This window comes from Lycium ferocissimum, chromosome 7, assembly GCF_029784015.1.
Source record: "Lycium ferocissimum isolate CSIRO_LF1 chromosome 7, AGI_CSIRO_Lferr_CH_V1, whole genome shotgun sequence".
Lineage (NCBI taxonomy): Eukaryota > Viridiplantae > Streptophyta > Magnoliopsida > Solanales > Solanaceae > Lycium > Lycium ferocissimum.
Genome location: NC_081348.1, coordinates 40,849,718 through 40,875,147, shown reverse-complemented (window position 1 = coordinate 40,875,147; position 25,430 = coordinate 40,849,718). Strand labels below are relative to the sequence as shown.

At 35.5% G+C, this 25,430-nt stretch overlaps 3 protein-coding genes across 5 annotated transcripts; 1 reads left to right on the top strand and 2 right to left on the bottom strand.

Moving 5' to 3' along the window:
- Positions 1 to 32: 32 nt before the first annotated feature.
- LOC132065053 (uncharacterized) lies at positions 33 to 1,346 on the top strand. The gene has a single exon (XM_059458279.1). The coding sequence runs from the start codon at positions 274 to 276 to the stop codon at positions 988 to 990; it is 717 nt and encodes a 238-aa protein (XP_059314262.1). The 5' UTR covers positions 33 to 273; the 3' UTR covers positions 991 to 1,346.
- A 7,032-nt stretch (positions 1,347 to 8,378) lies between these two features.
- On the bottom strand, positions 8,379 to 18,998 carry LOC132065052 (bifunctional dihydrofolate reductase-thymidylate synthase-like). 3 transcript variants are annotated; one of them, XM_059458276.1, is made up of 12 exons: positions 18,650 to 18,996; positions 12,671 to 13,185; positions 12,198 to 12,597; positions 11,813 to 11,857; positions 11,618 to 11,683; positions 11,401 to 11,462; positions 11,248 to 11,322; positions 10,992 to 11,157; positions 10,790 to 10,913; positions 10,235 to 10,341; positions 9,979 to 10,154; positions 8,379 to 8,664 (listed from the first exon to the last, which is right to left on the bottom strand). In XM_059458276.1, the coding sequence occupies exons 2-11, from the start codon at positions 13,096 to 13,098 to the stop codon at positions 10,044 to 10,046; spliced, it is 1,584 nt and encodes a 527-aa protein (XP_059314259.1). In that variant the 5' UTR covers positions 13,099 to 13,185; positions 18,650 to 18,996; the 3' UTR covers positions 8,379 to 8,664; positions 9,979 to 10,043. The 3 variants fall into 3 exon arrangements, with proteins under 3 accessions (XP_059314259.1, XP_059314260.1, XP_059314261.1); XM_059458277.1 differs by lacking the exon at positions 18,650 to 18,996 and adding an exon at positions 17,309 to 17,449; XM_059458278.1 differs by lacking the exon at positions 11,813 to 11,857 and having other exon boundaries at positions 18,650 to 18,998.
- A 1,283-nt stretch (positions 18,999 to 20,281) lies between these two features.
- On the bottom strand, positions 20,282 to 25,369 carry LOC132065051 (diaminopimelate decarboxylase 1, chloroplastic-like). The gene is made up of 8 exons (XM_059458275.1): positions 24,803 to 25,369; positions 23,509 to 23,683; positions 23,055 to 23,204; positions 22,368 to 22,529; positions 22,016 to 22,201; positions 21,323 to 21,445; positions 21,118 to 21,207; positions 20,282 to 20,497 (listed from the first exon to the last, which is right to left on the bottom strand). The coding sequence occupies exons 1-8, from the start codon at positions 25,276 to 25,278 to the stop codon at positions 20,417 to 20,419; spliced, it is 1,443 nt and encodes a 480-aa protein (XP_059314258.1). The 5' UTR covers positions 25,279 to 25,369; the 3' UTR covers positions 20,282 to 20,416.
- Positions 25,370 to 25,430: the final 61 nt, after the last annotated feature.

Below are 25,430 nucleotides of genomic sequence, written 5' to 3'. Positions count from 1 at the left end.
AGCCTATATATACTCCAACATTGCCTCTAAAATCCCCACAATCTGAAAACAAACATAAAATAAGAAAAACAGAGGGGGACTTGCTCCTCTATACAAAACTTAATCTGTTTCTTCAACTTCTTACCACATTTTCCTCTTCAACATAACTGTGGTTTTGATCCAATTTCTTTTGTGCTAAGAGTGAAAGCTCATCAATCCACCTCTCTTTCACTTGTTAGAAGTAAAGTGGAAAAAAAGAAGAAGAAGGAATCCTTTAATTTCCAAAACATCAAAATGGAGAAAGCAAACGCTATGTTAAGGTGCAAAAAGCGTCAAAGAGTGATAAAGTTGTTCCGTTTCATCGAATTTAGCATTTTTTTCATCATAATCTCAAGATTTTCCACTCAATTGCCGCTCTCTTTCAAGCTCTCGACGGATTATTTCAAGGGACTAGGTGTCACCCTCATTAGTCCTCGATTCGTCTTCGTTCTTGGAAACGCAATTGTCATCATCCTCTTCTTGAAATCAGGACAGTCGTCTACTAAAGATGACTCCACAAACGACGTTAAAGTTGATCTGCACGATGAGTACAAACAAAAATGTTCGATGAACAAAGAGGTTCATTATGCACAGAGCAAAAACCAGGGGAAACAGAGTATTCTTGCAGAAGAGGCTTATTGTGAACAGAGCAAAAAACAAAGGAAACAGAGTATTCTGGTGGAAAGGCAAATAGAAAAGAAAATTCACCGTAGCCATTCGGACAACGCTATATGTTTGTCCCATGATGAGAAAAAACCTAGAAAAAAATTGAACCGATCAGCTACAGTAGGATGCCGGAAAGTTATAAACGCTGACAGTGTAAAACCAACTATGACAATGACAACAACCTCATATCCGGAGGACGAGATGAGCAGCGACGAATTCAGGAAAACTGTTGAGAATTTCATTGCAAGACAACAAAGATTTTTGAGGGAAGAAGAGTTCTCAGCTGTTGTTTCTTATGAAACATAGCTTGATTTTAGTCCATGTTCATGTACTAGTTTTTGCTCTCTCCCATTGTAAACTTTTTCCTTTTATTTGCTTTGGTTATGTTGAAGCGCAGCCCGGTGTATGGAGTATTAAGGTAGACACTCTACCCTGAAACAAGCGTCAGCGGCTGATTTTATGGCTTGAACTCGTGACCTATAAATAATATGAAGATAATTTTACCGTTGTTTCAGCGCTCCTCTTCATTTTCCTTTTTATGTGAACAAAAACAAGAAACAAAAAAAAGTAGATACATAGTACTCATAGTTCTTAGGCCCTCCTCCATATAGCTTGCTTGCTACAATAGATCTGTACAGTAATATATTATGATGATCGATGGATGTCATGGAAGGTTTTTGCAAATGTCGCTTTGCCTTAGATCTTTGTTACTACAATATTTTGTATCATAAACTTACATTTGGTGCATAAATTAACTTACCATTTTACCTTTTGCTGATTCGTTTCTCACCTATCTTAAAAAGCTTATTAAGGGTCGTTTAGTTCGTGAATAGAATTATGTTGGGATTATAATACAGGGATTATAATATTGGATTACTAATCTATGGATTTTTAGGTACCAACAGTTTGTTTGATTCATTGCACTAAATCGTGGATATACGGTGTATAATTTAAACTCGTGTTTGGTTTAAAACTGGATAAAGTTGGATGATCTTTTGTTTTAATTTTAACCTTAATCTTCTTATTATAAATTTTTGAAGAGGGCTTCGAGGAAGGGCAATTCTGTCATGTCAATTGTTTTTTCGAGCTATAACTTAATCTTGGGTTGCTGTGGTATAAAATTGGGTAAAAAATACCCCTCTACTTTAGGAAAAGGACTAAAAATATCATCCGTTACGAATTTGGGTCAAAAATACCCTTCTCGCCATTAAAGTTTTCAAATATACCCCTCTCTTAATAGAAATTCTCAAATCTCCAAAAATAACTCGATTTTATTTTTAAACCCACTTCATTATTTAACCTGACCCAACTAAATAATAACTCATACTATCCTCTTATTCCCCTCCAATTATCTCAAAAAAATGAAATCGGATTGTTATTTAGTTGGGTCAGGTTAAATAATGGAACTAGTTTAAAAACTGAAATCGGATTATTTTGGGAGATTTGGGGATTTCGTTAAGAGAGAGATATATTTAAAAACTTTAATGGCGGGAGGGGTATATTTGACCCAAATTCGTAACAGAGGACATTTTTAGCCTTTTCTCAAAGTAGAGGGGTATTTTTAACCCTTTTCCCTATAAAATAATATCAAGACTCCAGTATAAAATTATAAAGATATTACTTGTAAAAAGTAATAACCAAACGATATAATTGTATTCATAACCCCGACAAGTAAATGTGTCCTTAAAGTTTATTGTATCTCAAGATCTAATTAAATCTAATATGAACTCATGTAGTTTGGTTCGGGAATACAAGATTTTACCCTAATAATCCAAAAAAATAAAAATCAAATCAAATAAATACCTTTTTCTTAAAAGAGAATCTGATACATTGTCATATGGAGTTGCTAAATTAATTCCAAGAATATATTTATAAAGGATTAGACAATAAACATGTGGAAATATGCGCTCAAAGGGAGAATGTCAAGTCATTTTCGTGCATTCACATATGACCTATTTAGACGCTTTTATAATGGGATGAATATGATCCCACCACTCTTAATTAAAAAATTTCTTTTCAAATCTCCAATATAGATTAAATCTTAGTAAAGAACGTCTCTTCTTTAATGAATCTTACGCGACGTGAATCCGAATTAATCGATACCCCGATACAAATACTGAACACTGAGTCGAAAATCAAACACCCATATGAACTATGGAAAAGCATAATGCTATATACCCATCACTGATACTCTTATCATTTTTTTGGATAAATTACCAAAAAGAATATTTTGTGGAAATCGTGGAATGTATTCTAAATTTTGGTTCTAGAAATCAGATGCTTTTGAGCTACTGTAAGTAGTGATTTCAGTAATGGAATTTGACACACGAGATAAAGCATAAAGAGAGACGTAAAAGCAAATCTAGAAATTGACTTGGTAAGACCACACTTGTATGGAACTGATCCTTCCAAAGAATTACTCCAATCTCTTCATATGACTCTTTTTTCCTTTATCTTTTATTGTTCCACAAAACAATACTTTAGTCTTTACTTACTGCACTCAATAATGTTGCTTACCGGTTAATGGAGCGGATAAAAATCACAGAAAAACAAAATTAAAATCTCAAAAAAAAAAAAAAAAAACAAAACAAATATTGCATATGCAATTTCTTCTCATGTATCTAATTTTTATGGGCGGTATAAATTCAATATCAGTGTCAGTGAACATTCAAACTGGCACGACCACTATCGTTATTGGGAGAAAAGTATTTTCTTACTTTTGCAACTAAATTAATACCATATTATTTATTTTCATTGCTTAGCTTTCTAGTTCTAGTAAGATATCTTTCCTTATTTAAGGAAAAAAAAAAAAAGGCAAGGTTGTAGCTTTCCATTACACTCGTCTGTTGTTCTATCTCTCTCAAAAAAAGGGGGTTAAATGAATTTGCATAACCTTTTAAAAGAATTCCACTATCTCACCTTAGAATCTTGAAACTTTTGAATTGTTAAATGAACTCCACAAGTAGTACAATTTTATTTTTCTTTTCACCAACCCACTGCTTCTCACTTTGATTTTGTGTCTCCTGAAAAGGATGTGAAAAACATGTTGCAGTTGAACCAAGACTCCAAGAGTCAGGTCTATGTGGAGATTATAAATTAAAGTACTAAGGTTTGTTTGGTAAAAACTTTTCAATTTATTTAATGTTTGTTTGATTAATTCAGTTTCATTAATTAGAATCAACGTCTAGTTTCCACGTGTCAAAATCACTTCACTTCTTAACTAATGCCCACATATTTTTATACTATAAGTAATAATATAAAAAAAAAAAAAATTATGTGATTTATCGACTGCTTTGGATTCAAATTGATAAACTCTAAAATTTAAATCCACCGTCAAATATAAGAAAATAAAGCACTAGCCATAAATTTATGAAGAAAGAGGTTAAATTAGACATGCTATCTCAGCCATTACTTTGAAAAAGTTAAACTATCATTGAAAATTTTGTACCAATGGAAATATTGAATAAGACTTGCACTTGGTAAACGCGTAATTAACGGCATTTAGTATTTATTTGGGCTTCGGTTGAAAGACATGGGTATTGGACTGGCCCAAACACTTTGGACCGTGATAGACCCAAATTTTGCTATAGACGAATTGCCAGTTTGACACACTGAACAGTTTTGGTCCTTTCATTTTGTCAAAAGTTAACAATTTTAGAATCCGTCAAATATTTATATTTATTAATTTGCGTTTATTAGATCTGTAAATTCATCTACCTGTAAAATTGCTTCGATATTTTATAGTGATTTTAATGTGATAAAAAATCATAGTGCGGAATGTCCATTACGGGGTTTTATGTTTTTCTTTGTGGAACTTTCTTTAGGTTAAGTTATAAAAGACTCCCGAACTTTACAGATAGGTTGTGGTGAGTAGACGAGAGGACATAAATCTTCATAGTTAAAGGAAAAAACAAAGACAAATTACAATTTGTTTATTATGTTTTGACAAGATATATAATATTCAATCACCATTTAATGATACATACAATAATAGAAATCCGTAATGACATACAAAAAGTTGCATAACTACTTTTTAACCTAGATTAGACTTTCTATAGCAACTTGCATCTACAATATGGACAAGATTGATTCCTTAAAAGCCATTCTAAAATGCAAGCATCATGGTAGACGTGAGAACACGGATCGATACAACTAATTATAGAGCTTTCTAAAAATCCGTCCTGACAAATTGAACACGTGTCTAATAAATTAGAATTCTTAAATTCACTAGCTTGAAATGTCATCTTCTTCATCCCAACTTTTTTTTGCAATTCAAACGCCGCAATTCGTGAATCCAACATTCCTTGAGTCCTTGTCCATGTATTCCAATTATAGTCTTTTCCCGTTTTGTTATACGTCTCCATAAATTTCATGTGGGATAAATAAGTAACCTTTGTTACGTCCAAAGTCATGTACCAGCCGTCTTCATTAGAAATCAAAGATGGACAATCCTTCATGCTCCGAGCAAAATTAATTATTTTGGAAATCAATGTGTCCTTGTTTGCCAACTTGGTAGTGGTCTTCATGTCTTTATAGATTAAACCTTGATCTAAAGAGAAGGGAACATACATCAAACATATTATTTTCGATATAATGTTTGAAGCGTCATCTGAAAAGATACCATCATAAGGAATCCAAAAGGTTTGGTTAGATTTATGGTCATAGATATAATTTTTAGAAGTCAAGCATGATGAACGGCGCTTTACAACCATAGTAACCTTAATTGGAAAACCAGTAGTGTTGTGTATGATATGATCGCTATCGAATTTACACAAATTTGCTTTTAAAAGCATACCACCACCATGAGATTGTGAACATTTAACATGCACATCAGTACCTTCTTTGAACAACGAACTTGGAACTAGTTGTAATACACGCATATTTTCTAGAGTTGGTAGCATGGGCATAGTATTTTTCGCTAAACTAGGCAGAAGGCTTGATTGGCTTGAGCACGAGTAGGTAATGGGGATCGGTTTTATAGTTTACTACAAGCCATAATCCTATAGTGACTGGGTTTTCGATTCCCTAAAGGAATTGGAAATATTCAATTCAGGTTTGTTTCCCTTTTTCTTTCAAAAACTCTAGTGTATACGCCGTCTGCCTTTTATTTTTTCTTCTGTTTGTGATAGTTTTCTCCTTTTTTCTTTTGCATTTTACATTATACTGTATTACTGTACATTTTCTGTCGTTATTGATCTACTCTTGAAAATCATAGTACAAGAATGTCCATTCTGGATTTTATATGTGTTTCTTTGTGGAACTTTCTTTAGGCTACGTTATCAGGATTGCTTAACTTCATAAATGGGTTGTGTTGTCGAGATAAGAGGGCATAAATCTCCGTAAATAAAATAAATAAAACCAAAGACAAATCACAATTTGTTTGTTAAGTATGACAACAACAATATACTAAGTATAATCCCACAAGTGAGGCCTGGGGAGGGTAGGATGTAGTAGACCTTATCCCTACCTTTGTGGGATAGAGACAGGGGCAGATTTACATGGCGGTGAGGCGGACTGAGTATACCCCTTGGCAAAAATTACAATGTATATATAGGGTAAATTTTTCGTGTTTATGTACATATATTGACTTTTGAACACCCTCAACAAATGCAAAAGGTTAGCTCAAGCGGTCCAGGGTGTTCAAAATTGTCTCTAGCGTCCTAGGTTAGATCCCCAGGGACAACGTAGTTTTTTATATTTAGCTTTTGTTGTTTTTTTCGAATCCCCTGAGTGAAAATCCTGGATTCGTCACTGGATAGAGAGGTTGTTTCCGATAGACACTCAGCTCAAAAGAAACCAACGCAAGATTGTAAGAAAAATAAAACAACAAAATTGCAAGATACAAAACAAATAAAACAACATATAGTAATACAATTGCAGAATAAAAACGCGATAACTGAATAATATTTACTAAAAGGAAGAAGACGAAAGGAGGGTGATAGCCCAATGCCTTTCCTTGTCTGCGACCACACCTGTTTTTTAAGTATTGACAAGACATATAGTATTTAATCAGCATAATACATGCAATAGTAGATATCTGCAATGACATACAAAAAAGTTGCATAACTAATTTTTAACCAAAGACTAGACTTTCTATATCAACTTGCATCTACAATAAGGACAAGATAGATTCCTTAAATGCCACTCTAAAATGCAAGTATCATGGTAGGCGTGGGAACATTGATCAATACAAGAAACCACAGAACCTTCTAAAAATTCATCCTGACAAATCGAACACGTGTCTAATAAATTAGAATCCTTAAATTCACTAGCTTGATATCTCATCTTCTTGATTCCAACTTTTTTCTGCAATTCAAACGCCGCAATCCGTGAGTCCAACTCTCCTTGAGTCCTTTCACAAGTATTCCTCTTTTGTTCTAATTGGTCTTCTCCCATTTCGTTATACATCTCCACAAATTCCACGTCGGGTAAATAAGTAATCTTTGTAATATCCAAAATCATGTACCCGTAGTCTTTTTTATTAATCAAAGATGGACGATCCTTCATGCTCCGAGCAAAAGTCAATATCTTAGAAATAAGCGCGTCCTTGTTTGCCAAGGTGGTAGTAGTGTTCTTAGTATCTTTAAAGCTTATATTTAGCTTGTGATCGAAAAAGAAGGGAACATTCATCAAACATATTATTTTTGATACAATACTCGAAGCATCGTCTGAAAAGATACTATTGTAAGGAATCCAAAAAGTTTGCTTGGTTAAATGATCTAAGATGAAGTCTAAAGAAGCCAAGGATGATGGACGACGCTCTACGCGCATTTTAACCTTAAGTGGAAAACCAGTAGTGATATGTACAATATGATTGTTGTCGAATTTACATAAATTTGCTTTCAAAAGCATACCACCGCCGTATAACTGTTGACATTTAACGCTCACATCAGTACCTTCTTTGAACGAACTTGGAGCTAGTGATAATGCTCTTATATTTTTTAGGGTTTGTCGTATCGGCATAGTATTTGCTTAACTTGGAAGAAGGCTTGAATTTGGCTATATCAGAAGTAGGCAGTGGAGAATGGGTGTTAAAGAGGAGGGGTTGAATTTATAATTTTCTGTAAGCCATAATCTCATGGGATTGGGTTTTGAATCCCAACCACAATCCTATAGAGATTGGGTTTTTGATTCACAAAAGCAATTGGAATTTTCAGTTCAGATTTGTTTCCTTTTTTTATTCTGTTTGTGATAGGTTTCATCTTTTTCTTTCCGAAATCTAAATGCGATTTGAAGAATGTTGCTTTATTTTCTGGTACTAGTGTATAACTGAAAAAATATTTAAGAAAATACATAACCTGCACAGTTTTTCTAAAAATAAAAAGGAGAGGTTAGGTCATACTAGATGGATTGAATTATGACATGTTATTTGACCCATCTTGACCTAAGTAAACTTTGAACAAGTTAAATCATAACCCATTAATTAACTTAACAAGTTCTGACCCGTTCAAGTTTGACCGACTCATCCATTTAACGCCTCTAGCACTAGAAATTACACAAATTTGAAGGCCTTTACGCACTGGCATTCCATGATTCCATCATTGTTCATCTAGCAACCTCAAACCCATCTATGCGATGATACCTTGTACCACTGTTTGACTATAATAAACTAATCCTAGTAGCTTATAGAAATCTCCCACCCTCTTGGTATCTGCTTGCTTACACACAAACCAAGCTGAACCAAAACCATGAAATGATACAAAGATAAATGAGCAAATATATAAGCCATAATTCAACAGAAAGGATCTAGTGTTTAGTTCAACTGCAGAATTGTATCAGCATAGTCATTGGTAAAGCCCAAAAGGTAAGTCTCATAGACAAAAGGAAAGTCATTGTATTCTAAATCACCTTAGCAACCACGAAAACATCATTTGAAGCTAAAGGATTCACAGATCCTAATACTTAGCAAGTGTTTTCTCCTCATGTATGCTAGTAAAGATTCAAATTACAGAAAAACTCCTCAGACATACCCCAGTTGCCCTACCTGCAAAATTGTACCAACAACATCAAAACCAGCTCTCCACTAAGCAAGGAAAACAGTAAGCTTCAACCACTTCAATAAACAAAAAAAAAAAGAAATGAACGCCATATAAAATAAAAATTGAAAGCATAGTTATAGATGGATAGATTCTAGAACCCCCAAAGGTGAAAGAGTACATAAGAGCCCAAGCCACAATATTGGAAAATCTTTTCCAAAAGGCAACCCTGCAGAATTCAGAAACAACTACTATACTACTACTCAATCCCAAACAAGTTGGGGTCCGCTATATGAATCCAGTCTGACCATGGCGCTCCATTTAAGCTAGTCCAGTCAATATTATACTAAATAAAAATAAAAGGTACTAGAAGTTCTCTATATTTTTCACGGACATATAAATCTCTTACATGACTATAATATATTTCCAACTAACAAAAAGGATGCCTTGACAACACACTATCCCACCCTAATCAGGTACGAGATCTTGTGCATCACAAAAGGTTCAACTGATGCCCGGTTTCAGCACCATTGTCACTAATAAGAGCATGTAATGGAATGCCGAAAGACATGTTCAAGGAACAATATTTTCAAAAGACACCTACGCATATAACAAAATATCAAAAAGCACTCTGCACATCAGCAAGAAACCATGGCGGAGAAGGAAATATATTTCACACATTCAATGATAACACAATGCTGATGCATAAAATCTGCCCTCTATTTGTAGAGGAGATCGGTGCTCCTCTAAGGCAGTTTCTAATAGGAGAGTAAACGGAATATACTAAACAAGCAGCAAAAAGAGACAGTCGCATCCCCTTTTGAGCAAGTGATACCAACACTCGGCCAGGAAAAGCTGGTTGAAGTAGGCCTTAACGGTAGGCTTCATTTACTACAACCTATGGCCGAACGGTAGGTAGTCTAGTGGTTGACAGGGGCCCTGGAGCCAGGGGTACCTTTAGAAGTGCGCAGTGTCCAAAAGACATGAGTTTTTGTAAATTATTAAGGGACAATCTTGTGTTAAAGTATATTTGACAAACTCCAGTAATTTATTGGGTATTTGACTTGCGATCATAGTTGCAACATCTAATAAACAAAACTTTCCACAGCCATCAACTAGAGTTCCCCCTTTTCCTACAGGCAACAGCTACCAGGTGAAGGAAAATGGGAAAGTTTGGGCATCACACTTGCTCTCTTACACTCAGAACGTCAAGCAATGGATCTAAGACAACGCCTACAGGAACTCTCCCACATTAAAAAAAATTAGGTCATGTAAGTACCAAAGAGAGAAGAAAACAGAAGATGGGAAATTCCATCACTTGCCTCAAAATACAAGCAACATATTGTAAGAGCAGAGGAATTCCAGGACTGATTCCATGGCACTTCATATTGCCATCTTCATTTCTATTTTCTGGTGAGGATCATAACCAACAAGATTAAAGTCAGCAGCAACAAAGGAATCTATATCCTTTTTCTGCGGATTGATCTTCAGCACCTACACCCATTCAGAACCAACAGAAGTTAGAGAGGTAGAGATAGAGTATAACAGCAGGAAATGAGAGTTTCATTACTTACTGGGAAAGGTCTGGGCAACTTCTGAAGCTGGTCTTGCAGAGGTCTGACATGATTACGATAAACATGAGCATCTCCAATGACATGGACAAAATCACCAGGAACTAGATCTGTAAAAGAGAAGTTAAAGCAAAAACCATGAGGTACATCATAAAACAAAAGGGACTGAAGTGGTCTCGATGTAGAATGAGCAGTGAATGACTATCAAAAGATATGTCTCCAATATCAATACACATGAACATAATCAAAATTTCAAAAGTACCAAATCCTTTTTGTAAATACACAAAAAGTAATTGGCTATATCATGAAGCAGTACTACTTAGAACCTTAGCTAGAGATATTAAGGCATAAGATTTTTCATACAGGACAAGGATTGAGTCTCATGAGAAGCGCATAAATTCCAATTCCAAATTCCTCGCCTAGTACATGAGTTTTTGCAACATCTTTTTCGCTTAATCAGAATCCTCATCTACTGTCATGCCTTTAAGCAGGTAGAAAATTTGCTAGTTATTACATAATGCACATGTGAAATTAACAAGAGGAATCCTGACAGCATACCAGAAACATGAGCTATAATGCATGTCAGCAAGGCATAAGATGCAATGTTAAATGGCACTCCCAAACCCATATCAGCAGATCGCTGATACATCTGACAGGATAACTCCCCATTGGCTACATAAAACTGCAACCACAAGATGACAGAGAAGTTCACTAGATAAACAATAAGTTAAGTTGTAAACAAAACCAAGATAAAACTAACTTGAGCAAACATGTGACAAGGTGGGAGTGCCATCAGTTTAAGATCAGAAGGATTCCAAGCTGAAAGAATAATACGTCTGTCATCTGGATTGTTTTTAACTTTGTTGATAACATCAGCCAATTGGTCAAACCCTTGGCCACTGTAGTCAGTATGCATGTCAATGTACCTGTATATAGCCGGTCCAATGGAACAAGTTACCACAGCACTCTAGAGTTTTGACCAACTGTATGTCAGATCAGTAAGTTCGAACACTGACCTGGCACCAAAGTGTCTCCACTGAAACCCATATACTGGTCCCAAATCACCCTCTTCCCTATCCTTCAAGCCAATACTGAAATGGGATGCAAACTTAAAGACAGTCCAACTTTTCTAATAGACTTGACAGCAAAAACGAGAGAGAAGATCTTACCTATCAAGATAATCTCTGGATGCATTGCCATCCCAAATATGAATGCCCTTCTCTTGCAGGACCTAAACTGAAAATCTTAGTTATGCACGATAAATGGGCCAAAAAATAACTAAAAGAAAAGTGTTACAATCTCCAAGATGCCATAACAATTGCACAGAGCATTAGTGACAAGGAAACAGAACCCAAATTATACAATCAGCGAGGAACAGAAAGACACCTTAGCACTTGTTGATCCACTGATGAACCATAGGAGTTCTTCAACGACACCTCTCCAAAAAACTTTCTGAAACCCAAAGAACAAAAAAAAAAGTCAAATGATATGTGCTTGCAGTTCACATTGTAGAAGTAGAAAAAATTGGATGTGGGTTAAATCAAAAGCAATTAAACTACAAACCAAAACATAACACAATACCTTTGTTGTAAGAAGGGGAAATGATTTGCGCAAATTGAATCTCATCTGCAGCGATAAAAAATATACAGCATTACGGCAGATACACCAAACAAGCATTAAATTACTTGTAATATACTAATATAAACGGGGAAGGCAAACAGAGAGGACTTTGTTTGATATTCTTCAGACAGGCTTCACAAGGTTACATGCAAAGCTTCGCCTTTCCTTCCCCTTTTTATCATTTACATTGTGATCAAATGTGAAACCTTCTCTGACCAATTTTACTTCAACAACTCTCTTCTCCCAACTAAACATATTTGATGTAATCACTTCTTCAGACACCCAAAATAAAGGAAAAGAGAGAACAAAGCATACAGAACTGAACTTTATCTGTACTTCTCATTACCTGGCAACCAAATTTTGACAAAGTACCGGTGCCAGTCCTGTCATCCTTTGGCATGCCATTCGAGATGATCTCTTCAACCAGTCTCAGGTACAAGTATTCTTCATGTTTCTCAAATATCATTTTAGGCAAGAAGGGAAACGCTTTAATCTCAATACTAAGAGAATCTGAACCGTTCCCAGGAGTCTCACTATTTGCCTGATTAACAGTTTCTACTCCAGAATTCTTCACACGAACATAGGTAGTAAAAGAGTAGCGAATCTTGTTTTCGACCACTGGAAATGATGAGTACCAGGGTTGAAATACCGAGGTGTCAATAGCAGGAGTAAAAGTATCACATTCAATATCAGTCTCAATTTCAGTGATATGGATTGCATCACAACCATGAGCATTCAGGGAATCTCTGCATCAAGAAGATTAATGTTAAAAACTAGCATTAAAGGCTAGCTAAAAAAGGGAACAGCAAGAAAGCTGACCTGAAAATCTCGCCACCTCCTATAACAAACACGTTCTCAATAGATAGACCATAAGGTGAGGCGGCCAATAGTTGCAAAGCAGAACCTAAACTTCCACATATGACAACATTTTCTGCTGTAGCAATGTCAAAACTCCCTGAACGTGTGAGAACAACATTGAGGCGGCCAGGAAGAGGCCGATGTTCAATAGGAATACTTTCCCAAGTCTTTCTTCCCATAACAACAGCATTCTTTTTTGTAGGATCCGACGTAGTCCCTGTGATACCCTTGAAGAACTTGAGATCTGTAGACAGTCTCCAAGGTAACTTTCCCTCCTTACCAATACCCATATTTCGAGTTGCAGCAACCACAACCTGGTAAGTCCTTTGTGGAGTAGAATGAGCATCGCCATTGCCGTTGGAAAAGCCTGTATTTGTTTCGCTGGCCATAACTGAGTAAGAAACCTGGAATGAACTGAATATTAATGATCTGCACCTAAGATCGACCGACCGGTTACTGCCAAAATGCAATAAAACCTGAAATATACAGAAAGCACCAAATTTATCAATGATGTGTTCTGAAAGTGTAAGGAAATAGTCTACAAGGAGATGCAAACATGTTCAGTTAGTGAGTTCAAAAGTTTAGACAGACAAATTTCAAGTTTACTACAGCTGCAGGGGAAAAAAATAATTTGGAACAAGGGTAAAGAACCAATTGCGACCTATTTAGCAATTAGAGCTACTGCATATCTAATTAAGTAATATTAACAATAAAAACAAAAATAGGTAAGAAATATATAATGCAAGAGTTCAGCTACTACTATCTAGTCGGACATTCCAAACAGGCAATAAACGGCTCCAGCCACTAGCCTGCCTTATTTGGCACCATGTACTGGTTTATGGTTTAAGATAAGCTATCAAGTATTAATGCAAAAAATCGTCGCTATTTGATATCACTTAATTTTCAGCAATTACCACCAAGAAACTAATTAAGCAAACTTGATAAGAATTTATGCTTTGCACAACAACCATTATGGAACTCGAAAAAATGGAAAATGCAAAAAGAAATATTGCATAACTCTAAAAGATTTCTGGCAAAGAAATTAGGCTACTGAATTGGTAGGAGGAGCAGGATAAATAATAAAAACAAAAACAAGAAATATAAAATGGAGAAATTTAACAAAAGCTTGTTACTGATTGCCGAAGCGTTATATCTGAGAAATTCATTTACTTAATTTAAATGTAATTAACTGTGCTTGATTTCCATAGCTCAGTTAAGCTAGACAAATTCAAAGTATCGGCCTTATTGGGTAGAATGCCTTCCACTGTGGGTTATCAACCGACCTGAGTACCGAAATGGGTTCTTTACAAGAAAGAATTACTTCTACCAAACTATTACTAGTAAAATTGTTATAGCCAAACGATACAATTTGAGCAAATCATCTACGAAGACATCCAGCAAACCATGTAAAGGAAATAATGCAGCAAGAATTTACGAATCATCACAATTCACACAAAACGAACTACTTTTACTGATGAGATTAATACAAACTAAAATAATCACTCGTCAATTTAAAATAGAGAAATTTCAAATGCATTTTGAGCAAATTCACGACTAACACGTCATGAGAAACCTGTAAAGGAAATGCAGCAAGAACTTAAGAATCAACCGAACTCACACGGCATGAACTCTTTTATAGATGATAGATAAGCAATTTACTTATTCATAACTGTACTTAACTGCGCTAAACTAGAGAATTTTTAACAAAACAGTTTGAGCAAATTAGCCAAGACAAATTGCTAGAAGCGCATAAAGGAAATGCTATAAGAAATTAGCAACCATCAGAACTTACACGATACGAACTATTTTATAGATGAAATAAATACAAACTAAAAAATGCATCAGATTATCAGTCCTCAACTTACCAACAAAACAGTACGAAAATGTAAAGTACGAAGCAAAGGAAAATGCAGTAAAAGATTACCGATCGGGAGCAAAGCGTGAGATGAAGGAAATTTTGAACAGTTCAATCAAAACCGCAGGAGAATTGCGGATAAAAACAAAGAGGCTAGGGTTCCAATTCAAGTGTGTGCGTTATGTATTGCTGCAAATGGTCCGTGGAGAAGAAGAAAGAAAGAGAGACAAATGCTTTAAGGAAATGTACGAAGAAAAACCGATAGGGTAAAAAAGGCGGTTTTCAATCTCTCTCTCTCTCTCTCTGTGCACTGAACGAGTGAATTCTACTACAGCTTCTCAGAGGAATAGGGAAAGGGGACCATGATGGGGGATTGGGAGAGAGAAGCATTGATTGAATGAAGGATACGAACTTCAAGGGATCGAAATGAATACTGATGATTCACATGGCTATCAATTTGGGATGAGGCATAATTAATTGAGTGATTAATTAAAGTAATCCTATTAAGCTCATGAGATTGATTTAATAAAAACGGTAATATCTTGCGACCTTTAAAAGATTATATTTATAAACATGAGAAATGAAATGTTAGCATTACCATTTAGGGACTCTCTGCATCAAGAAGATTAATGTTGAAAAAATAGCATTAAAGGCAGATATGATAAGTCATTTGATTATCTTTAACTGCGCCTAAAATAAATAGCTCAGTTAAGCTAGAGAAATTTCAAATGCATTTTGAGCAAATTCACGGCAAACACAGTCACGAGGAGCCTGTAAAGGAAATGAAGCAAGAATATATGAATCAACAGAACTCACACGACATGAACTATTTTTACAGATGAGATTAATTCAAACTAAAATGCATCAGAAAATCAATCCTCAGTATAAAATGGAAAATATTAACAAGTCGTGTTATCGATAGCCGAATCATTACACCTGATAGATATGTCATTTACTTATTCTTAATTGTGCTTCATTTTAATTTTAATAGCACAGTTAAACTAGATAATTTCTAACAATACAATTTGGGAAAATTAGCGAAGGCACAACGCTAGAAGACTGTAAAGGAAATACAACACAATATCATAACCAATCTAATCCTACAAGTGGTGTTTGGGGAGGGTAGAGTGTACGCAGACCAAACCCCTACCTCATAGAGATAGAGAGGTTGTTCCGATAGACCCTCGGATCAAGTAAAGCATTTCATAGCAGTTTGAAAAAGGGGATATGGGAGTAATGAAAGCAAGAACAACAACGAAATAATGCGATGGAAAAAGCAGTACATAGCATTCGAGAAAAAGACAGTAACAATGACAAAATAATGCGATAACTGAAGCGCAAGAAACACATGTGGTAACCAGAAATAGACGAACAAAAAACTACGAGAATAGTGTTAATGCTCTTGGTATCTTTGAATATAAAACACATGAAAAAAAGTAGTAGTGATAAGGAACCCAACGAAGCTTCATCAAAAAAATAAAGAACCTAACAAAGGGAAAGCAATTTTTATTTTGCACATAGTTCAAAGAATATAAAAAGGGCCCAACTGGATAGCAATTGTAGTCCAGCTCATAACATTACATTCCAATTGTAGTGTACTGGCCCCAGTGTTGTCCCCTTTAAAAAGAGAGAGGTGGGGGGGGGGGGGGGGGCATAGCTTAACAATCCAAAGTCATTCCAAAATAAAAAGGAGTACTTTAAGCAGAAATAGAGAATCAAAATTCAACAAAACTAATCTCTATAGAAGATCTGCCTGGAAGTCAAGATTTTCCATCAAACTCAAAATACACACACACAAAAAAGAGTAAATTCAGCTAAGTTGCTCGGACTCAGGTGCGGGTGTCCGATACGGGCGCGGATCTTTCATGATGTAAATTTTAAGATCCGGGGATGCGGATGCAGGTATGGATACGGGTGCGGGGATTCGCCTAAAATAATTCAAATATCCAAAAATAGAGTTATAAAAGCTAAATTATGAGATATTATGTGGAAAGCTTGAGGAGAAAATATTAATCAAGAGGAGAATCTCAGAAGGAGATAAAAGGAAAAGGAGTGACATAGAAATTTCTATGTACAAGGTATTCCGTTTTCTCAAATTTCACCTTAGCTTTTGCTTTGATTACAGAAATAACTGACTCTGTCCGGAATTTCTCTGTCGATTTTGGTCAAAAGTACCCAAAATTGGTTGACCAAATGGGGTAGGGAATACGGATCCCACATCCACAACATACCCACGTACATCATACCTACGTCGTGTCCTAGCAACTTAGAAATTCAGCGATCAATGAAAACTCATTAAAGAGAAAACCTAAATAAAACCCCAAAAACTAACATACCATAATCATTTATCCATATAGGTATAGATGATCAACACACATAACACCATCAGCTAACATAAACTGAAAAAGGGGGCAAGCGAAATCGAGTGAACAGAAACAAGTAATCGAGAGGATTAAAAATCAGTCTTAGGGCAAAAATAACATACCGACATGAATCCCAAAATAGAAAATGATATTTTCATCACGGGAACAAAAACGGAAGAGGACGAATTTGTGAGGAATCATCAGAACTCACACGATAGGAAAAGCAGTAACAAAATTAGTAATCATCAGAACTCACAAGGTAGGAACTATTTTTATAGATGAAATCCATACAAGAATGCATATCAGTCCTCAATTTTAACACCATAAGAGTAAGAAACTGTAAAGTACAAAGCAAATGAAAGAAATGCAATACAAGATTACCGATCCGGGAGCAAAGAGCGAAATGAAAGAAATTTTGAACAGTTTGATCAAAACCGTAGAAGAATTGTGGACAAAAACGAACAGACTAGGGTTCCGATTCAAGTGTGTGCGTTAAGCAATGCTGCAAATGGTGAGTGAAGAAGAAGAAAGAGAGATAAATGCTTTCAGGAAATGTATGAAGAAAAAAGAATAGCGTTACGAAGGCGGTTTTCAATCTCTCTCCCTCTCTCTACACTGAAATCTACTACAGTTTCACGGAGAAATAGGGAAAGGGGACTATAATGGGGGAGAGATAGAAGGGTGGGTGTGGACTATGGAGGGAAAACTTCACGAAAATCCAAAAAGTGCGGTTGACCCGGAGGCAATAGTTAATTCTTATTTAATGCAATATCATCTATATTAATGCTAACCATTTGAAGACAAATACTTAGTTACATCAGATATTTATAACATATCAGTTCGATGTTGAGTGGTTAAGTAATTAAAAGGAAAATGGAGACTATTAACAAAGCTCACAAATCATATCTAAGAGATATGATATGTTATTCTTAACCGGCGCCAAAATTTAATAGCTCAGTTAAGCTAGAGAAATTTCAAATGCATTTTGAGCAAATAAACGACGAACACCTCACGAGAAGCCTGTAAAGGAAATGCAACAAGAATTTAAGAATCAACAGAACTCACGCGACACAAACTATTTTTATAGATGAAACTAACAAAACCTAAAATGCATTAGATAATCAATCCTCAATTAAGAAATGGAGAATATTAACGAAGCATGGTATCGATGGCTGAAGCATCACATCTGAGAGATATGTCATTTATTTATTCTTAACTGTACTTAACTGCGCTTCATCTTAATAGCACAGTTAAGCTAGAGAAATTTCAAATGCATTTAGAACAAATTCACAACAAAAGCGTCACGAGAAGCCTGTAAAGGAAATGCAGCAAGAATTTAAGAATCAATAGAACTCACAAGACACGAACTATTTTTATAGATGAAACTAACACAACCTAAAATGCATCAGATAATCAATCCTCAATTAAAAAATGAAGAATATTAACAAAGCTTGTTACCGATAGCTGAAGCATTACATCTAAGAGATATGTCATTTTACTTATTCTTAACTGTACTTAACTACACTTCATTTTAATGTCACAGTTAATCTAGAAAAACTTTAACATGCAAAATTGAGCAAATTAGCAAAGACACATCACAAGCACGTAAAGGAAATGCAGTAAGAAATTTATACATGAAATTAATACAAACTAAAATCAGTTTCAAATTTAATAGGAAAATGTGAAGTAAAAAAGCAAATGAAAATTAAAAAAAAAACTTACCGATCGGAGAGTAAAGCGCGAGAAGAAGGTAATCTTGAAGAGTTGGATCAGAGTGGTAGGAGAATTGTGGACAAAAAGGAAGAGACTAGGGTTCGGATATTTCAAGTGTGTGAGTAAAGCATTGGTGAAAATGGTGAGTGGAGATATAAGTAAGATAAATGGTTTCAGTAAAAAATGTAGGAAGAAAAACCAATGGGTAAAAGAAAGCGGTTTTGAATCTCTCTAATTGTAGTAGTACAGTAGAGATACAGTTTGAGAGAGGAATAATGGGGTGTGGACTATGGAGCGAAAACTTTTGAGGAAAATCCAAACCACTGTTGACACGGAGCAGCGCCATGCCCATTTTTTTTTTTTTTTTGGGGCAAATAGCGGTTTTGGTCCTTGATATATTGTCTTATTCTAATTTTGATACTTGTGTTATTTAACTGAGAACATTAGACCTCCAATTAATCTAAATATGTGTTTTTACTCATTTAAGCTAGCATATGTTAAATATTTAACAAAATTAGTGTGAAATAAGACTAGTCTTTTCATTTGTGCTACTACCTATTGTCTTGTACTTAGATTATCTTTTTTAACTGTAGTAGCTATTGCTCCTTTTTTTTTCAGACTACTTTATAATGTCTTTTTCACTTTCGTTATTTTCATTTTCATACTGCTTTGAATTGTTTGTCCGGATCTGACCCTTTTTATCATGCTTTGTCTTGAGTCAAGTCTTTTGGAAATAGTCTCCTTACCTTTCAAGGTAGGAGTAAGGTTTGCATACACTTTACCCTCCCGAGACCCCACATTCTGGGATTTCAGTGGGTATGCTGTTGTTGTAGTAGTAGTGTTTAAAATAAGAAAAATAAAGAAGACGGACAAAAATATAAAGAAAGACACAAATTGATCTTCTTTCAGCGTCCAAGTCTCCACCATGGCTTTTGAGAAGCATAAACCCAGAAGAAGAAAAAATGGGGGTGGGGAAAGCTATACTTGCGATGGGAGTTACTTAAGAAACCTTAATCTTGTAGAGAATATTTAACCTAATAGTAAATGTTTTTTACGTATAATAAAATAAAGTTGGAACAATAACAATCATCAGAATTGTGTGTCAGTGCCTTATTCTTTTACAATTAAGAAGTTTCACAGATGAACACAAAAAAAAAAATGTTTACACTGCTCCAAGTTCATGTGCAACGTATTTTCTTCTTTTACAATTAACATAGTAACAGCCTATTTGGATGGGCTTAAAAAAAGCAATTTATAAGCTGGAAACAACTTATAAGCCAAAAAAAAAAAAAGTTGGGATAATCCAACTTATAAACTGCTTTAGATAAGTTAAGCCAAACAGGCCCAATTAATTTTTTGGGCTTATTTTAAGCACAAAATAACTTTAAGTTGGCCGACTTTCACCAAACACTAAAAAAGCTGAAACAAACATATGCAAGAACTTATAAGCCAATCCAAACGGGTTCTAAATAAAGTATACTAGAGTCAAGACTAGGAAATTTTAGTCACTTTTTGAAGAAAAAAAATACGGTCACTTTTAGTATAATACATTTTAGTTAGCAAAGGAAATACAAGAAAGAAATGTGTCTGTACCTCATTCATCAAATTCGCAGTATGTTATTTTTCGTTTGACCGAAAATATGTTATGGTAATGAAAATCCATTAATTAGAACAATCCAAATACAGAATGTCAACATTGACATGAAGCAAACTACCAAGGGAACTTCTAAGTTTCACATCCTGCCATGTTTTAAGTGCTTAAAGGAAACCATAGTTTTACAGACCATCAAAGAATCTCAAATGGTCTTCGAATGTCTCCCCATGCCGGATTTTGGACACTGATCCATCTTCTTCCACCTACAAACAGCAGTATGCACAAACCGATTTCAGTTTTCAAAATTTTGTATCAATAGTACAATATTGAAGATGACCGATTCATGCCTTGGATGTGAAGATGTTGCTATATTAAAAAGACTAGCAGATTCATAGTCGCATTCGACCTTCTTATCTTGTCATTAGCAATAATATCATTAACGAAATCCAGCCAATCACCAAATTGGTGTTCGACATTAGAAAAGAGCAGATTTCCCTTGCGCGAAAAGAAAAGTTGCACTGGATCTTTCCAAGCAACATTTATTAATACAGAACATCTCTCATTTAAGGGACATTTTTTGGAGTCTTCAGGACAGCAAAAGGCGTGTAAGCTATAGATCTTGTCATTACATTACTTAGCCAGTAACCATAAGGTTTTTCTGTACTCCAGAAATACTATTCATACAGCAGCTTGACTCTCAATCCTCGAGAATGAAAAATACCAACTCTTTACTTTGGGTACAAAATGTTGACAAGAATGCGAAGTCTGTTTACTTTGGGTACAAAGTGTTGACTAGGCTTGAGGATAGATTAAGGGATGTAAGCAACGCCACAAAGAAATATTAGGAGCAAACTTATTTTAATAAAAGGTTGAGAAAATATACCCAATACTCAGGTGGGCGCATCTTGAGATTGTAGGTTGATGCCATACTCATGCAGTATGCCCCTGCATCGTGAACTACCAAACCAGTGCCCTGAATTCAAAAGTCATAGTTAGCATGACTATAAACTGTATTCAAGAAATCCTCAAGTGAGGGTAAACTTGCCCTTTTTTTGAAACTGAGGCTATGAGAGGTCAAAACAAATTACCCTAGAAGGGGCAGGAAGTTCACGGTCCTTTCCCAGGAAATCTGCCGACTCACATACAGGACCAACAATGTCAAATTTAGAAACCGTAGCTTCCGCGGGTGTAGGAGAAACAAGCTCTATGTGCTGCAATCAAAAAATCATTTACTGAGCAAGAGCACAGAGAAGATCATAAAATCCAAGAAAGCGTAAATCATATATGCACGGTGCAAATAAAGAGTGAGGTCCAAATTGTACGCTCATACAATTGAGTATAAATACCAACAGGTAGTGGCTAATATGAATAACAACAAGAAGTCAAGAACGAAGCATAACATTTTTGGAGTAAGCCCATCACAAAAATTCTGCAGTGCAAGCATTTTAACTAAACACCTCCAGAAAGTGGTAAATCCCCCCACCCCACTCACCAAACAATAGGACAACTTCAGAAAAAAGGGTGGGGGTGTTTGTTTGGGAAGGAGGGAGGGGGGGGGGGGGTTGCGATTTTTCTTAAATTGCATCAGCTGTTACAGAATGATCTGAAAGCATATCATTGAAATCCACTAAATGAAATATAGATCCATTACACAAAATATAGTACAGTCATGAATACAGTTCAAGGGAAAGGGGAATTGTATGAATATGCTAACCAGGTTATTAGCTTACTGTGTGGGAGTCAATTCAGAGAGCTGCAAGAAAAATATTTGGCAACCTCACCTGATAAGTATCATAAAGACTTGGACGTATAAGCTCTGCCATACTACCATCAATCACGATGAAGTTTTTGGTTCCATTGGTTTTAACTCCAGTAACTCTGTTAACCAAGCAGCATGTGTTTGCAATTAGTGATCTTCCAGGCTCAATAATGAGATTGAGGTTTCGAGCAAGGACCAATTCTCGCACCTGCAATACGTATGATAGGAAGTCTCAGCTAAACCATAGGTGAGACCCACAGTTTGACCACTAACTTTAATTTTATTCAAAATTTGAAAACCAGTCTTTGGGGAAATCACTCTACTAAAAATACCCGGGCACATGTCATATATCTTATATGAGATAGAAACTTTACCGTATTAATAAGATCTCTAGGTGAAGGAAGGACAGCTCCAGAATGATAGTAATCGATCCCTAAACCACCTCCAATATTCAAGTAATCAATTTCAAATCCTTGGGATCGAATTTCGTCAATGTAGTTCACCATCAAGACAGCCGCATCTCGAAAAATGTCTACCTGGAAAAGACAACAAAGTTTTAGGTCAACAAAACATCTGGAGTAATGTCATCCACCATTGAGAAATTACATTTTCCATGAGAAAATATTAGTTTTTAGAAGATATATTACATGGAGCAGCATAATCAAATAGAGAGAAAGAACAGAACCATTAAAGGATCAGCTACATATGGTATTCAATGTGCAAGTTCGACTAAAGAGAAACGTAGCATAGGGCTCCACCAACATATTACTGGTTAAACATCTAAATCGTACTTCCACGAGAATTTGACTCGTATCTTTTAGTGCTGAGTAGATGCAACAAGGTAATGTCAGCCACAAAATAAATGACACCCGATAAAGCAATAGAAGATAGATAGATCATGGTTCATATTTCCCATTGGTACTGCATCTAACTGCAGATACTAAACAGCCAAGTCAATACACTATCCAAATAAAAAAGTGCAGACAAGGCAAAAATGTGAATCCCACAGAGTAGACCAATTCATGTTATAAATAATTAAATGCAGACAATCCTAATATTACCTTGGTGATAGTTGACCCAAGATGACAATGAGCTCCAACAAGTTTCAATTCCTGAGGGTGTGCCTTGACAGCATCTAGAAACCATTGAAGCTTCTCATTTCTGATGCCAAATTTGGAGTTCTTATTTCCGGTGGCAACATAAGCATGAACCTAACACACTCAAAAAAGTCAGTACAAAAGTGATTACTAGCACAGTGATTCGTCAGCCAGTATAAAAAATATTAGAGACTGTTTGGCAACTTCAAGATCCAGATTTAGTGGGAGCGCGTTTGTAATGAAATTGTTATTTTCATTCTCTAGATGTGGAAACAACTTTATCCATAGCAGTAGCCTGATTAGGTTAGTAATAAAATGTCTGCCAAATAGCTTAGGCACGGAGTGGAAATTGTAGTGAAATAAGCAGACATTAAAGCATTAAAATCACTTAAGGTTTCATATCATGGCACATGGATACCTGGGGATCCACATCTGGGTTAATCCTGAGTAGCACATTAACTTTCTTCCCAGCAATCCTTGCAGCTGCTACAATGTTATCCAAGTCAAATTCACTGTCGATGTTTATAAACACACCTTCTTGGGCAGCTAGCACTAGGTCCTCTAACAGCTTTCCATTCCCATTAAAAATACACCTACGCTAGACAAGTCGATGAGTCAGCTTAATACAATGTAACGGCAAGTAGCCAAATGAAAAAGCAATCACATTAAACTAAAATGTATAAAAGAAAAAAACACGCATAGAGAAAACAAAGAGGATAGATTTCAGTTTTTCTCAACTTCCTCTGCAAATCCTTACAAAGTGCTATGAGTACATTAGAACGTCCTACCTAAATAGAAGTAAACGAAATTCTGTTATGTGAGAGGTGATATATCTGAAGAAAGTATACTTCCTAGCTAACTTAGTGAGAAATAACCTCTAATACAATAAAAGAAAGTCTTATTAAAATAAAAATAAAAAGGCCAGGAAGTCCTTGAGTCCAAAGTTTGATATAAAGTATAGACCCTAAAGGAGAACAACAAATTTGAGAAGTTCATGGTAAAAGGCGTCACCTTTGTAGCTGGGCAAGCTATAAATGTTTGTCGGGGTAAAAAGCAACGTTCTTTTTTCTTTCAGTAACAATTTTTTATTCGTGCAATACTCACTAATCTGTCCACTACAAATTCTTTTTGATTTCCAACCAAGAATTTGGCATACTAAGCCCGTGCATAGGACAGATTTTCCTAAGCTAGTATGGGCATGAGATATACACACCTAGTATTTATTCAACACCAGACAACTAGAGAATACACAAGCTACCTAGAAGCCAAAATGAAAAAACTACGGAAGGTTTTACCAAGTTTATATTTTTCCCTTCTCATTCTCAAATCTTATACTACCTCTATCCCAATTTATGTGACATTTTTTCCTTTTAGTCAGTCCCAGACAGAATGACACCATTTACGGCAACACAAATATCTATGGCTTGTTTTAGACCCCAAAATTTAAAACTCTTTCTTTTATTCTTAAACTCTGTGGCCAGTCAAACACCTTCACATAAATTGGGATGGAGGGAGCACCAAGTTATAGTTTACCCTTTTTCCTAATGACTATGTAGCACCAACTCAAACCTATCTTACACCAAACTGTATTCACTTCGAAGGTATTCCAAATGTGTTACACAAATTAATGAATACTAGTATATTGTATTGGGATATAGCACAAACAAACAAGAATATCAAGAAACAAAGATTCATAAAAATAAAAACTATACTTTGTAGGATCAAATCCAGCATGAAGTGCCAACTTAAGTTCATTCCCACTAACAAGAACAGCTCCACAACCAAGCCCTCTCAAATGTTCCAAAATCTTGAGATTATTGTTAGCCTTAATAGCATAACCAATAATTGAATTCAAACCCTCTAAAGCAGCCTTATAAGCTTCAACATTCCTAGTAATTTGGGGTTTACTATATAAATAAAAGGGTCTTCTTTCCACAGTTTCCATAACATCTTCAACCTTAACATCCTCACAATACAAAAACCCATCTTCAGATTTCTTGAAACAGTGCTGAAACTTTTGAGTTTTTGGCTCAGATGTTGATATAGCTGCCTTTATACTTAAGTTTCTTGAAATGTGCTTTAATGGGAAATTGGGTTTGAAAGATGAGAGCTTTAGTGATGGATTTGAAGGGTATTTTAGGGATTTGGGTAATGATGGAGAGTGAGAGACAAGGTGTGTAGCCGCCATTGTTGAGTGCAAAGATACACAAAGCTTTTGACTGAAAATGTAAGGGTTTGCACTTTGCAGACTAATAGGAGTCTGTCATAAAAAAAATGTTTCAAGTGGAATATCGTTTTCTTGATGTTTTCTTTTTGATTAGGTATAAAGAAGATAGCATA